Here is a 14,621-nt window from a genome sequence, read left to right on the forward strand (position 1 = left end):
CCTAAGAAGTTCCTTTCCTCTACATAGACCAGTGTTTCCCAAGCAGGGTGCCCCCAGCTGTTGCAAAACTACAACTCCCAGCATGCCCGGACAGCCAAAGGCTGTCCGGGCATGCTGGGAGTTGTAGTTTTGTAACAGCTGGAGGCTCCCTGCTTGGGAAACACTGACATAAACAGTGATTTACAGCTCCCAGCAGATCTTTCTTACTTTTATATATAAGGATTTGCTTTATCTATATTAGTTATCTACTTATTTTTCTTTAATCCTCCCTTTTTCCTATTTTTGGATGACATTTTGGGGGTTCAGAACCAATTACCATAGAGTTATGGTCTCAACATACAATGGTTTCAACATACAATGGTCGTCCTGGAACCAATTAATATTGTCACTTGAGGGACCACTGTATAGTGTCTCCAAAAATAGTGCCCAACACACATTGAGGGGGATTTATTAAAACTTGTGTAGAGGAAGAGTGGTGCAGTTGTCCATAGCAACCAATCAGATTCCTTCTTTCGTTTTTAAAAATGAAAGACACAATCTGATTGGTTGCTAGGGGCAACTGCACCACTCTTCCTCTACACTGGATTTGAAAAATGTCCCCCCATTATCCCTACATTATCCCAGAAAATAGCGCCAAAGACACAGTCCCAGTACAGCTTGCTGCAGATTTTGTTAGGGACTAATTTACACACACAAAAAAAAAAGGTAAACACCATGATAAATGTCCCCAATTATCCCCAAAAATAGGGCCACCCACACAGTATCCCCAAACATAATGACACACGCAATCCCCCCAAAAAAGTGCTAGACACAGTGTCCAAATAAACAGTGCTGCACACGCTCCCCTAAAATTAGTACCAACAACAGTGTCCCTAAAAAAGTGCACCCACTGGGCGAGATTCATCAAAACCTGTGTAGAGGGGAAGTGGTGCAGTTGCCCATGGCAACCAGATTGCTGTGAAAAAAATGAAAGAAGCAATCTGATTGGTCACAATGGGCAACTGCACCACTCTTCCTCTACACAGGTTTTGATAAATCTCCCCCACTGTCCCTAAAAATAGTACCACCCAGATACAGTATCCCCCAAAAAGGTGCCTTACACATTGTCCACAAAAATGCTGCCATGGCGCCTGGCAAAATACCACCATGGAGTGCTTCAAAACTAGTTCCACACCTGCTGGTCCTTAAGATAGAACTGTACACGCTAAAGGGGTTATCCAGGAATAGAAAAACACAGCTAATTTCTTTCAAAAACAGCTCCCCATCTGTCTCCAGGTTGGTGTGGTTCTGCAACTCAGTTCCATTGAAGTGAATGGAGCCAAGTTGTAATACCCCTCCCAACCTGGAGACAGATGTGGAGCTGTTTTTGAAAGAAAGTAGCTGTGTTTTTCTATTCCTAAATAACCCCTTTAAGCATACTATTGCCATAGAGTATACATGGTGCTTTCTAAAAACAGTGCCTTATATACTGTATAGTCTACAGGTATGCTACTATCTAAAACATTACCATACATAGAGTAGTGCTAAAATAACATTATACAGAATGCCTCACATAATGCCCACCTGCCAAAATACTGCTATAGATAGTGACCCCCAAAATGGCCACATTTATATTCCTGTTTACATTATCAGATTGGTATCTGGGCATTCTAGGGCTGACATACGGTAGGTGGGCATAATGGCCTGTATAAGGAACCCAGAAAACCTGGCAGGCCAAAAGCCAGTATTTCCCTTTATCCTGAGAAATGGCTGGAGAACGCATGAGGTGAATTCTACTTAACCCCTTAAGGACGCAGGACGTAAATGTACGTCCTGGTGCGGTGGTACTTAACGCACCAGGACGTACATTTACGTCCTAAGCATAACCGCGGGCATCGGAGCGATGCCCGTGTCATGCGCGGCTGATCCCGGCTGCTGATCGCAGCCAGGGACCCGCCGGCAATGGCCGACATTAACCCCTCAGGTGCCGGGATCAATACAGATCCCGGCATCTGCGGCAGTGCGCGATTTGAATGAATGATCGGATCGCCCGCAGCGCTGCTGCGGGGATCCGATCATTCATAATGCCGCACGGAGGTCCCCTCTCCTGCCTCCGTCCGGCTCCCGGCGTCTCCTGCTCTGGTCTGTGATCGAGCAGACCAGAGCAGAAGATCACCGAAGACACTGATCTGTTCTATGTCCTATACATAGAACAGATCAGTATTAGCAATCATGGTATTGCTATGGATAGTCCCCTATGGGGACTATTCAAGTGTAAAAAAAAATGTAAAAAAATTTAAAAGTAAAAGTTAAAAAAAAGTGAAAAATCCCCTCCCCCAATAAAAAAGTAAAACGTCCGTTTTTTCCTATTTTACCCCCAAAAAGCGTAATTTTTTTTATAGACATATTTGGTATCGCCGCGTGCGCAAATGTCCGAACTATTAAAATAAAATGTTAATGATCCCGTACGGTTAACGGCGTGAACGAAAAAAAAAAAAAGTCCAAAATTCCTACTTTTTTAATACATTTTATAAAAAAAAAATTATAAAAAATGTATTAAAAGTTTTTTATATGCAAATGTGGCATCAAAAAAAAGTACAGATCATGGCGCAAAAAATGAGCCCCCATACCGCTGCTTATACGGAAAAATAAAAAATTTATATACTAATTTGGTTAAAAAGTTTGTGATTTTTTTTAAGCGCAACAATAATATAAAAGTATGTAATAATGGGTATCATTTTAATAGGATTGACCCTCAGAATAAAGAACACACGTCATTTTTACCATAAATTGTACGGCGTGAAAACTAAACCTTCCAAAATTAGCAAAATTGCGTTTTTCGTTTTAATTTCCCCACAAAAATAGTGTTTTTTGGGTTGCGCCATACATTTTATGATATAATGAGTTATGTCATTACAAAGGACAACTGGTCGCGCAAAAAACAAGCCCTCATACTAGTCTGTGGATGAAAATATAAAAGAGTTATGATTTTTAGAAGGCGAGGAGGAAAAAATGAAAACGTAAAAATTAAATTGTCTGAGTCCTTAAGGCCAAAATGGGCTGAGTCCTTAAGGGGTTAAAGGCCTCTCTCCAGTCCAGCTGACGTCTCCTATAACAGCCCTTCCCATCCTAATGCATATACTGCTGCAAAGTTATGCGTGGTACATTTTGTTCTTCTAAATAAAAGGGTTGCATCCTATCTCAGAATGGAGCACAAATTTCACATTTATAATATTTGGGAGGGGCTTCATCCTGAGCTCAGTATCGCCATCTTCTGTTGAGAAGGGGCAGTAACTGATCTGCCATGGGACTCCAAAGATTACTGCAATATGGATGTAAACAGGTAAAAGAATCTTCACATCTTAAGAAAGTTGCTCCTTCTCTTCAGGATTTGGTCGGGATTTCTCACATAGGCCTTGCCAAACAAACGTTGTCCTAATAAGAATCCTTATCAAAATGTGAGATTTCTCTTTAACTGCCTGTGTATAAGCCTGGACCGCACTGCACATTGGGTCTGCTGCATAAGTATAACCTTAAGCCTTAAAGGAATTCATTCTAATACTTACCCACAAAGGATCGGTAGAAGGGAGCGCGGGAGCGCTAGGTCACGTACAATGTGCGGATTTGACCAGATTGCAATCGCAGGTGAGAAGAAGGAAATGTCGGCCTCATGATATCTCTCCAGCGGATTAATAAAAGGGGAGAAATATGCAGAAAATACATAAACACAATTGTTAAGGGCTGGACCGCCGTGTGCAGGGATCGTATGAGCCGACAGAGTGTATACAGAGTAAGGCTATGTTCATACACAGTATTTTGGTCAGTATTTTAGGCCATAAAGTATATATATTTTCATGTTAAGTTCCATTGAACTCGACAATAAACCGGCTGGTATTTTCTATTCAGTAAAATTTTATCTCCACAATTTTATGTTTGTAAAAATTAAGTGCCAGATCTTGTTTTTTTTTTTTAGACATTTAAGACTCAAAAGCCGTTTTTATCCCCCCCAATAATACCTGGTTTGCAAACTCCAAACAAACATAAACTATATCTGGAAAAATGTCATAGTGCTGTAGAAAGTATACTGGACTGAACAGGCTGGCACTAAACCAGAGGATGATTTACAGGACAGTACTATAGATAGCCTATGAGGGGGGCTTGGCTAGAAGAATGCTTTTGGAGTACTGGGTTTGCTATGTAAGCAGAAAGGAAACGGAGAGCAGCAAAGACAATTACCACAAAAATTGTTGTTACGTCACAAAAGCAGCCCTGGTCTAAGCAAAGCAGTGAACTGCTGAAAATGATGATTACTAAAGGAAGGGTGAAAAAGCAATGTGTACTTAGTAAGACCACAATAATTTACAGAAGGGGCAGTTTTACGGAGGTAAAAGTGGTAAAAAAAATTAAAGGGATGCCTTAATTTACCTTTAGCGGTAATAGCGGGGGTCCTCGGGTGGATGCAGACAGACTCATCTTGCATGTACATAATCCAGGCTTCCTCCCCTGCGTAGCACTAGCTAAACCCCACCCACACTTCCTGGGTTCTATTTTCTGTTCTCTATGCTGCTATGCTGCTAGAGATGGAAAGATGGAATTCCCCTAACAACAGGCAGTGGTTAGGACGTTATTCTTGGTAAAATAGGTGATTTACCGATATGTTAGGAATCAAATTGGAGGGATACATAGGCTCAAGTAATAAAATATTGGCTGCCTGCAACTCCCACTAAAAGAAATGTGTGGGGATGCTTTAAAAAAAAAAAAAAAAAAGTGATACCTCCCCCGACCCCCCACAGGTGCTGTTTATATAGCTTAGCTCAGCCAATCACTGGACTCAGGGGTGTCCCATCTCAATCAGTGATTGGCAGAGCGGGGCACTTTCTATGGAGACTATACATCACAGGAACAAGGAAGAAGCAGCATTGAGTGGGGACTGGGAGCTGTCCAAATGGCAGCTGTGGGGGATTGGGGGAGGTAAGTATGACTTCCCTTTTATTTTTGTACTGCTTCTAGACATTTATACATTTGTTTTAATTCTAGACATCCCCTTTAAGCTTAAAACACATGAAAGTGATAACATTTAATCCACAATGTAAAAGATCCTCTGAGCAAGCAAAGGTTTGTAGATGACTGATACAAGGAAAAGAAGCCAAATGTGGTTATTTGGTCACTGCAAACATTTTCCGTTCCAAGTCATAAAATTGTTGTTCTGCAAATCTATAAAAACACAATAATTAAGATTCCCGTGATCTCACAGCAGAAAGGGAAGGTGTTCAGATTCTAAGCAATTTATACTGAGGTTTTACTAAATAAGATGCTTCTCTAATATTAACCTACTTCAGGAAATATACTGCAATACTACACAAACACCACAACTCCATTCATAGGGTCTACTGCTTACCCAAAATAGGAAAATCCTATCAGGCACCAATCTACAGTATGTATCTATTTTGGGATTGCAGTGTACCACTGTCACTATGCAGCAGCAGTTTTATTTATTTTTGCTTTGTAACTAACTTTATTTTGCAACAGTATTTTCATTTCTTTTTGCATTGTGAATTACTGTACTTTACTATTTTGCATTATACCTAACGTTGCATTGGTATTAACTAGAGATGAGCGAATTGAAGCTGAAGAATCCGAATTCGTTACGAATTTCATGAAAAATTCGATTAGCAATTTATGCAAATATCACCGCGATATGGCGGATCCACATGTGAGGACATGGGGCAAGGAACTCTGGGAAGGCAGGAAGGCACGGCGGGAAGACGGGTAGGTGGGATGACCCTAAATCACATGCAGGATGCAGCCTATCAGCAGCCAGTCACCCCTGTCATGTCACAGCCCTATATAATCAGCAGTCATATTGCGGCCAGTCACTTAATTCATTACACTGCAGAGAGATAGGATGGACATCGCTGTGTGTGTTACACAGAAAAGCTTTTTCCAGCAGTGTTTCACCTCCTAGTCACATCAGCGTTCTGGTGGACAGAAAGCAGTGTTTTTTTTCACCGAAAATTAGTTTTACTGCAGCCATTAACCTCCCAGTCACTTTCTACAGCATTGTATTACAGAGAGGGGCAGATAGCTGTGTGTTGCCTCATACATTTCAACAAGCTGCCTTAACTTCATACACCTTAGAAGAGGAGGCAGGAATAATTTTTCAGCACAATTCTATGTCTTTGCTCCACAACAAATCATCTGCTGGTTATACTAGTCTGTAGACTGTATAATACCCATCAGTCCATTCCTAATAGTCTTTGACAGAGTGCAATTTTGGGTTTAGTACACAGCTTTTTTGTGTACTGCTGGTGTTGTGCAAAAATATGTTTTTCTAAGCGTACTATAGCACATTTTTCTGCCCTCATAAGTGCATACCACATACATACATCTAAGTAGTGTACTATTTTGTACCTGTAAATCTGTCAAGGGCCTAGATACTGTGAAAGGACAGCCAAAAGTAATCACCGGCTGGTGTTTTACTCCAATGCATTTTTTTAAGCGTACTATAGTGCATTTTATGCCCTCATAAGTGCATACCACATACGTACATCTAAGTAGTGTACTATTTTGTAGCTGTTAATCTGTCAAGGGCCTAGATACTATGAAAGCACAGCCAATAGTACAAACCTGCTGCTGTTCTAGACAAATACTGTTTTAAGTGTAGTGAAGCATATTGTACTACCTTCATAAACCCAATAAGTATGTCAGGCAGAGGAGTGCCAGGACGTGCACAGAGGAGTAGCAGAGACCTAAATTCATCAGGCGCAGGCAGAGGTCGCAGAAGAGTAGGGGCGCGTGGCAGCCGGAGTCTCAGCCGGAGGACTGAGCTCCCGGTGTCAGCTAGTAGTCATGTCTCGACCAGCAACCCAGCAGCCGTGATTGATCTGTTCACTCGGTCATCCACTTCATCGAAAGTGACACCCGACACCCCCAGTCAACAGTCGGTGGGTTCCTCAGACTCCACCCTCAGTTGGCATGGCCCTCATGCTGCTGCTGCCACCTCCAGGCTCTGTCATTGTGCTGCTCTATGGTCTCCTCATGCTAATGCTACCACCTCCAGGCTCTGTCATTGTGCCACCATATGGTCTCCTCTTGCTGATGCTGCCACCTCCAGGCTCTCTAATTGTGTTGCTCTATGGTCTCCTCATGCTGATGCCACTGCCTCCACACTCTGTCAGTGTGCCACCATATGGTCTCCTCATGCTGATGCTACCACCTCCAGGCACTGTCATTGTGCCATCATATGGTCTCCTCATGCTAATGCTGCCACCTCCAGGCTCTCTCATTGTGCTGCCATGGATACTGCAAAACATAATTAAAGGTGCTAGTCCCCAGTTTCAGAAATTCCTCTGCATAAGATCACAAGTAAGTATTGAGGATATGCATTACGTAAAACATAACTTTTCTGAGGATAAAATATATGGACCCCAAATTTTTTTTTATTTAACAAAAGGAAAGGTGTGCAAAAAACACCATGTGCCACCAATACCACCAAGTATTTATGCAATGCAAAGACCTCTAAAAGGTGGAAGGGAACAACATATGGTCCATTGTAACAGGTGTGGGTAAAAACTTCCCCTGTAAGGCCCTACTCTCGCACTTAATTCCCTTGTTGGCAAGTGTTACTCGTCCTAAAAAGCCCCACACAGCAACCTCTCCTTATTTCCAACTAAAAACCCTGGGAAATGGCAGTGTTTTTTTTGGTGGAAATAGGGAGAGGTCTTTGCATCACATCAATACTTAGTGGTGTAGGTGGCACATGGTGTTTTTTGCACACCTTTCCTTTTGTTAGATTGTGCACCCCAATACTTCGACAAAAAAGACCGCTTTCTTCTGCCTACCTGCCTCAGCTACTATTCTGATCCTTCCACCTGCCTGATTCTACACATCTGATGCAAAGTTCTTCTTTCACCCACCTTCGTCACCGGGTACTGGTATTGCCACCCACCACACCACTCTGTCACCGGGTCACTTTCAGGACTCTTGATGCTGCTGCTGCCACCTCCAGGCTGTCTCATTCAGCCACTATACTGTGTGGTCTCCAAGCTTCAGCCACCTCCAGGCTGTGCCATTCAGCCACTATATGGTCTTCTCATGCTACAGCTAAACTCCAGGCTGTGTCATTCAGCCACTATATGGTCTCCTCATGCTTCACCACCTCCAGGCTGTGCCATTCAGCCACTATATGGTCTCATTATGCTTCATCCACCTCCAGGCTGTGCCATTCAGACACTATATGGTCTCCTCATGCTTCAGCCACCTCCATGCTGTGCCATTCAGCCACTTTATGACCTCCTAATGCTTCACCACCTCCAGGCTGTGCCATTCAGCCAATATATGGTCTCCTCATGCTTCAGCGAACTCCAGGCTGTGCTATTCTTCCACTATATGGTCTCCTCATGATTCTGCCAACTCCAGGCTGTGCCATTCAGCCACTATGTGGTCTCCTCATGCTTCAGCCACCTCCAGGATGTGCCATTCAGACACTATATGGTCTCCTCATGCTGCCACACACTCCAGGGTGCGCCATTCAGCCACTACATGTTCTACTCATGCTTCAACCACATCCAGGCTGTGCCATTCAGACAATATATGGTCTTCTCATTCTTCACCACCTCCAGGCTGTGCCATTCAGTCACTATATTGTCTCCTTATGCTTCAGCCACCTCCAGACTGTGCCATTCAGACACTATATGGACTCCTCATGCTGCCACAAACTCCAGGCTGTGCCAATCAGCCACTATATGTTCTACTCATGCTGCCGCCAACTCCAGGCTGTGCCATTCAGCCACTATATGGTCTCCTCATGCTTCAGCCACCTCCAGGCTGTGCCGTTCAGACACTATATGGTCTCCTCATGCTTCCAAAAACTCCAGGCTGCACCATTCAGCCACTACATGGTTTACTGATGCTGCTGGGCCTGGGACATTACCTAAAAATATTTTATGGTATAACTAGCTACCATAAATCTTCAATTTCAATTTTAAAATTCATCTTTTAATCTTAGGGATTGTGAAACCCTATTGTCTACTCATGCTGCTGCCAGCTCCAGGCTGTGTCATTGTGCCACCATATGGTCTCCTTATGCTTTTGGCACCTTAAATTTAACTTTAAAAATGTTAATATATCTAAAATCTTCAATTTCAAATTTCAAAAATATCTTTAGTCTTTAGTCTCTATTGTAAGGCCCTATGGTCTTGTCAGGCTTTTGCCACCTCCAGACTGGTCATTCTGCCACTATATGGTCTCCTCGTGCTGCTGCCAATTCCAGGCTGTGTCATTCTGCCAGATTATGGTCTCCTCATGCTGTTGCAACCTCTAGGCTCTTTCATTGTGCCGCCATGTGACTCCTTGTTAGATTGGTTTTGTTGTCATACAGTATTAGTTCAAAGTAAACACTGGGACATTAAACTTGGGAATCTAATATAAATCTTTCATTTAAATAAAAAATATTCAATGTAATCTTTTCAAGACCGAGGCCCTATGGTCGTCTACATCATATTACCTGTGGAATTATCACAAGAATCCAATGGAACAGCTTGGAGCGATAACAATGAACCATAACTGATTAAATGAAGCATTCGCCCTTTCATAGTCAGGGGGGGCGCTGAGAGGCAGGGGCTGGAATAGGTGGTATCTCACCTGGTGGAGGACCGGCAGCTCGATGCTCACCAGAATGGGTACTCAAACATTTTTAATAAATTAAATTAAATTAAAATTGCATAAAAAATCTCTTTATTCTCTTCAAATTTGACACCATATGGAATTATCACTGCTGCCACATCGACACTCTGCAACATTGATTCTAATAGCAATGCCTGTAATCTGCATGTCATACTGAATAACAGTATTATTTCAATAACCCAGCACACTCTGTATGCGTGTTAGGACAAAGCAAAGTGTTCTACATCCCTAATTAGGCTCTCTGTAGGCCAGAAATAGCCATTTTAATAGTGATTCGCCGCAAATAAATTTGGTCCGAAACTAATTTTTCCGGAAAATTTGGCGAAACCGCCGAATTGAATTTTTCAAAAGTTCGCTCATCTCTAGTATTAACTGTACCATGCAGCAGTAGTTTAATTAAATTCTGACTTTTAACTAACGTTACTATGCGGCAGTGTTTTTTTATATTTTATGCTGTAACATTACTATACAGCAGTATTTTTTATTTTATGCTGTAACATTACTATGCAGCAGTAGTTTCAGAACTTTTCTATGCAGCAGTAGTTTTATTTTATTTTGCATTGTTGTAACTAACTTTCCTATGCAGCAGCAGTTTTTTCTTTATTTTATGCCGTAACTAACATTACTATGCAGCAGTAGTTTCATAACTCTACTATGCAGCAGTAGTTTTTTTTCTATTTTGTGTTGTTGCAACTAACTTTATTATGTAGCAGGAGTTTGATTTTATTTTGCGTTGTAACTAACTTTACTATGCAGCAGTAGTTTTATTTTACTTTGTATTGGAACTCATTTTACTATGTAGCAGTTGTTTGATTTTATTTTGCATTGTAACTAACTTTTACAATGCAGCAGCGGTTTTATTTTTTTTACATTTTGCATTTGAACTAACTTTACTATGCAACAGTAGTTCTATTTTATTATTTTATTCTGCGTTGTAATGATCTTTACTACACAGGAGTAATTTCATTTCAGTTTACGTTGTTGTAACTACCTTTACTATGCAGCAGTAGTTTTATTTTGCTTTGCAACTATCTCTACCATGCAGCAGTAGTTTTTATTTTATACTTTGGTGGTGAAACTACTATAAGCTCACTGTCCAGCCCGTTGGTAAATGTTCATTTGCACCTCATTCAGTGAGCCTCATTGAATACTTATCGCCAATGGCTTTACGCCGACGTGTTTCCTTCCTTCTAATTATATTCTCTTATTTCAAGCCTTCAGAATGTGGGAAAAAAATTCAATTTTTCTTGCCTTCTTTTCTCTGGGTGAAGCTGATATGAAAGCAATCACCATCCTTTCTGAATTTCCTTGGTTGCTTCAGACACGTAATTACATATATTGGTGGGACAGGCGTATGAAATAAATCCTTGATTGGAGGGCACCGGCGTCCGGGACCACTACCCGCTGCCACCTTTTATGAGCTGATAAAAAAGACCTCAGTGCAGATGAGATTCCTATACAGGCCCCAACAGGGACTGGGGGAAAGGGCTTGAAAAGGTTAAATTGGGCTTTGTGAGAGGTGACATTTGCAGCTTATGAATGGCTTCCCGGACACGTATGCGAGTTATCGCCCAAACCAGCTTGCGACAAAAATCCAATCCATCCCCCCACTGAAATGGCTGGTTAAATAAGGTACTTTTCATAACTTGTTCATTGGAATTCAAAGGTATTCAGCCGGCACGATATTGGAGGGAAGGATTAGAGAGAAGTAATCACATTCTTTGTTTTATACCTTCAAGATGGAGAATAATCTTCTGGAAGATTCGTCTGCCCAATGCTATATTTTTTTTTAAGGAAAAGCAGATTTTCCTATTTTTCCATTTGCATACTTTGATGTGGTTAACTGGAAGGCAGAATTATAGGCACGGCGAGAAGGAGCGCTATAAGACTACGCGTCCCCATAGACTGTCCAGATCCATTTGTCTGTCCAGGCATGCTGGGGGTTGCAGTTTTGTAACAGCTAGCAGCACACTGGATGGAAAACACTTCCCTAATATTGCCATTCAGGGCTCAAATAATGCCTCCATATTCTGTATAAATAATACTGTCACACAAAGCCAAGTAATATTGCCATTAAGGTCTCAAATAATACCTCCATAGTCTGCTTAAATAATACTGCCACATAAAGCCAAGTAATACAGCCATGTAGGGCTCAAATAATACCTCGATCTACTGTATAAATAACACTGCCACATAAAGCCAAGTAATACTGACATTTAAGGCTCAAATAATGCGTCAATATACTGTATAAGACTGCCATTTAGGGCTCAAATAATACCTCAATCTACTGTATAAATAATACCATCACATAAAGCCAAGTAATACTGCCATTCAGGGCTTAAATAATAGCTTGATATACTGTTTAAATAACACTGCCACATAAAGCCAAGTAATACTGCCTTTCAGGTCTCAAAGAATGCCTTAATATACTGTATAAATAACACTGCCACATAAAGCCAAGTAATACTACCATTTAGGGCACTAATATTACCTCAATTTACTGTCTAAATATTACCTTCATATGTTATATTAATAATACAACCACATAAAGTCCACATATCACTGCCATTCAGGCCTCAAATAATACCTCCATATATTATATAAATGATACTACTGCATTAAGCCCACATAATGCTGCCATTCAAGGCTCAAATAATACTTCTATGTGTTATATGAATAATACTTCCACATAAAGCCCACAAATTACTGCTGGTCGAGGCTGAAATAATACCTTTATATATTATATGAAAAATACTATTACATAAAGCCAACGTAACACAGCTAGAATCTGTTCGTGTGTACACTCTAGCTTGGAATTTAGCCAACTCAATTTCACTCCCTCTTTGTGGCAGGGATTATAGTCAAAAAGGTGTGTAGTGTCTGCACTGTTCTTAGTCATTTAAAAGACTTCCTTTTCCTGTGATCATTGTAGCCAGGAATTCAGTCAACTCCATCTCCCTCCGACTGCACTTTCTTGACTATATCCCTCTGCCTGGAGTTGTAGTTTTATAACAGCTGGAGGCCCCCTGGTTGGGAAACACTGAGCTAGAATAATTGTAACTTATAAGCAACTAAACCAAAATTGACAAAAAGGAGACAGGCAGGTATTTGTCGAGGAATAAATCTTAGTGAGGGGGAGGGGGTAAGTGGAGGTTCCCTTTAAATAATATTAGGATTTGATGTGTGGCTGACTTTAACCGTTATCCAGTAAGTTTTGTCTGCTCTTATTTTGGAGCCCTTCTCCTCCACAGGACATGGCAGCAGGGAATGTCAGCCGAAAGCATATTTGCCGTGCTACACGGACTGGCGCCTCTGTCTGCTACTGGTCTACGCTAAAAGAACACAAACAGCTAAAATTTTTATAAGGTGATATACATTTAATTATTGGGCACTCGTAGTCCTAGAAAAATGTCTCCCTCCAGAGCTACAGCCGTAAAATATTCTTCACCCGTTTGACCTCAGTTTGCAAATGCAGACTTAATGCAAACGTAATATATGGAGCAAATAATAAAACCAACAAAGGGGAGAGAAGTGCTGAGCTTCTCCAGGTCCACTCTTCCAGCCCGATACACCTTCAAGTAGTCCTCCAGGAACCATTACAGTTCTGGATTTACTGATGTCTTAATCTGAGTCCTGCTGGACAGCGCTTAAGCCTGTTAGTGGTCTCTGGGGGCCCTGTGCTGTGATCTGTACTTGGGACAATCAAGAAGAGCTAATAACATCCAATATGGAAGGCCTGCAATACAAACCCGGCAGGTGTGGCGTGGTCCTGGCAGGTGCGACTGGGCCCCAATGCACAATCTGTAGAAGGAGCCCTCAATGTCACATGACATTATTGTCTTGTTACCAGCCTCAGGAACTATTGCAACTTAAAAATTTGCACCCCCTATTGCTGGAAAAGGAGCAGTGGATGTCTAACTATCCCATGTTAGTTTTATGTTTTCTAAAAGGTTTAGAAGCCCCCCGCTATAGTGCTCGTTTATGGAACTGCTCCTCTGTTTAAAGGGGTTCTCTTATGATAAAGCCTATTTTCCACTGTTTAGTAAATTTATATATTTTTGTCTTTTTGCTCTGTTGTCTTAATTAGCCTAACTTCCTTTGTGTGGTGTATTTCCTGTCTCTGTGTATACTCTAGCTTGGAATTCAACCAACTCTATCTTCCTCCTATTACGTGGGAGGGGCTATAGTCAAAAGATATAGTGTCTGCTCTGTTGTCTTCTGCCCAATGTTCTGTCTAGTGTCATCCTGTAAAGGACTTTTTGCTCCTGTGTACACTCTAGCTTGGAATTCAGTCTACTCTACCTCAATCCAACTGCACTTTCTTGACTCTAACCTCTCCCATGTAGGAGGGAGATAGAGTTGGCTGAATGCCAATCTAAAGTGTATGCAGGAACAGGACGCCCCTTACAAAATGTTCACCAGACAGGAACTTGCATCAAAAGCAGAAGGAAGGCATGAAAGAACACACAAAGTATATCATGTAAAAGTGCAAATACCTCCAAATTAACTCTTAATAGCCTGCAGTACTGTAGACATCACATACTATAGGGGAGGGTTATCCAATGTGCCATAAGTCCAGATAGACAGGCTCAGGAGAGAATATGTAGTCTGTGGATGGTAAGGATGGAAAAGGGAACAGATACTTCTTGCCATTTATAGTATATGTATATGCTGGAGTTGTAAGAAGAAATTAGGATTTTAATTAGAGTTACTAACTTGACAGAAGGGCTGGACTATAGGACATAAGTGTAGATGAGATTTCATACATGTCATAAATGTATGATAAGTGGAATTCAACAACTGGAACCCCTGCTAATATGAAGAACAGGGGTCTCATGGAGAAGTGACCATGCATGCACATTTGCAGTCTATGCGATATACAGAAGCAGCCAGGGACAAAACTACAGCGGTCACATCCAGACCCTGGTGTCTGAGAGGACCCCCAACACCCATTGTAA

At 41.5% G+C, this 14,621-nt stretch overlaps 1 protein-coding gene across 2 annotated transcripts in view; it reads right to left on the reverse strand.

The window, feature by feature from the left end:
• Positions 1 to 14,621, reverse strand: part of GFRA4 (GDNF family receptor alpha 4) — a 435,063-nt gene that overhangs the window by 121,151 nt on the left and 299,291 nt on the right. The window contains exon 1 of one of the 2 annotated variants that reach the window (XM_056553312.1): positions 1,101 to 1,140. The exons of the other annotated variant lie outside the window; for it this stretch is intronic. Coding sequence (XP_056409287.1) covers positions 1,101 to 1,125 — 25 coding nt within the window. The 5' untranslated portion in view covers positions 1,126 to 1,140. Of the gene's footprint in view, positions 1 to 1,100; positions 1,141 to 14,621 lie in introns of those variants that run through there. 2 annotated transcript variants of the gene reach the window in all.

The sequence above is a fragment of the Hyla sarda genome, chromosome 1, assembly GCF_029499605.1.
Source record: "Hyla sarda isolate aHylSar1 chromosome 1, aHylSar1.hap1, whole genome shotgun sequence".
In the NCBI taxonomy this organism is placed as follows: Eukaryota; Metazoa; Chordata; class Amphibia; order Anura; family Hylidae; genus Hyla; species Hyla sarda.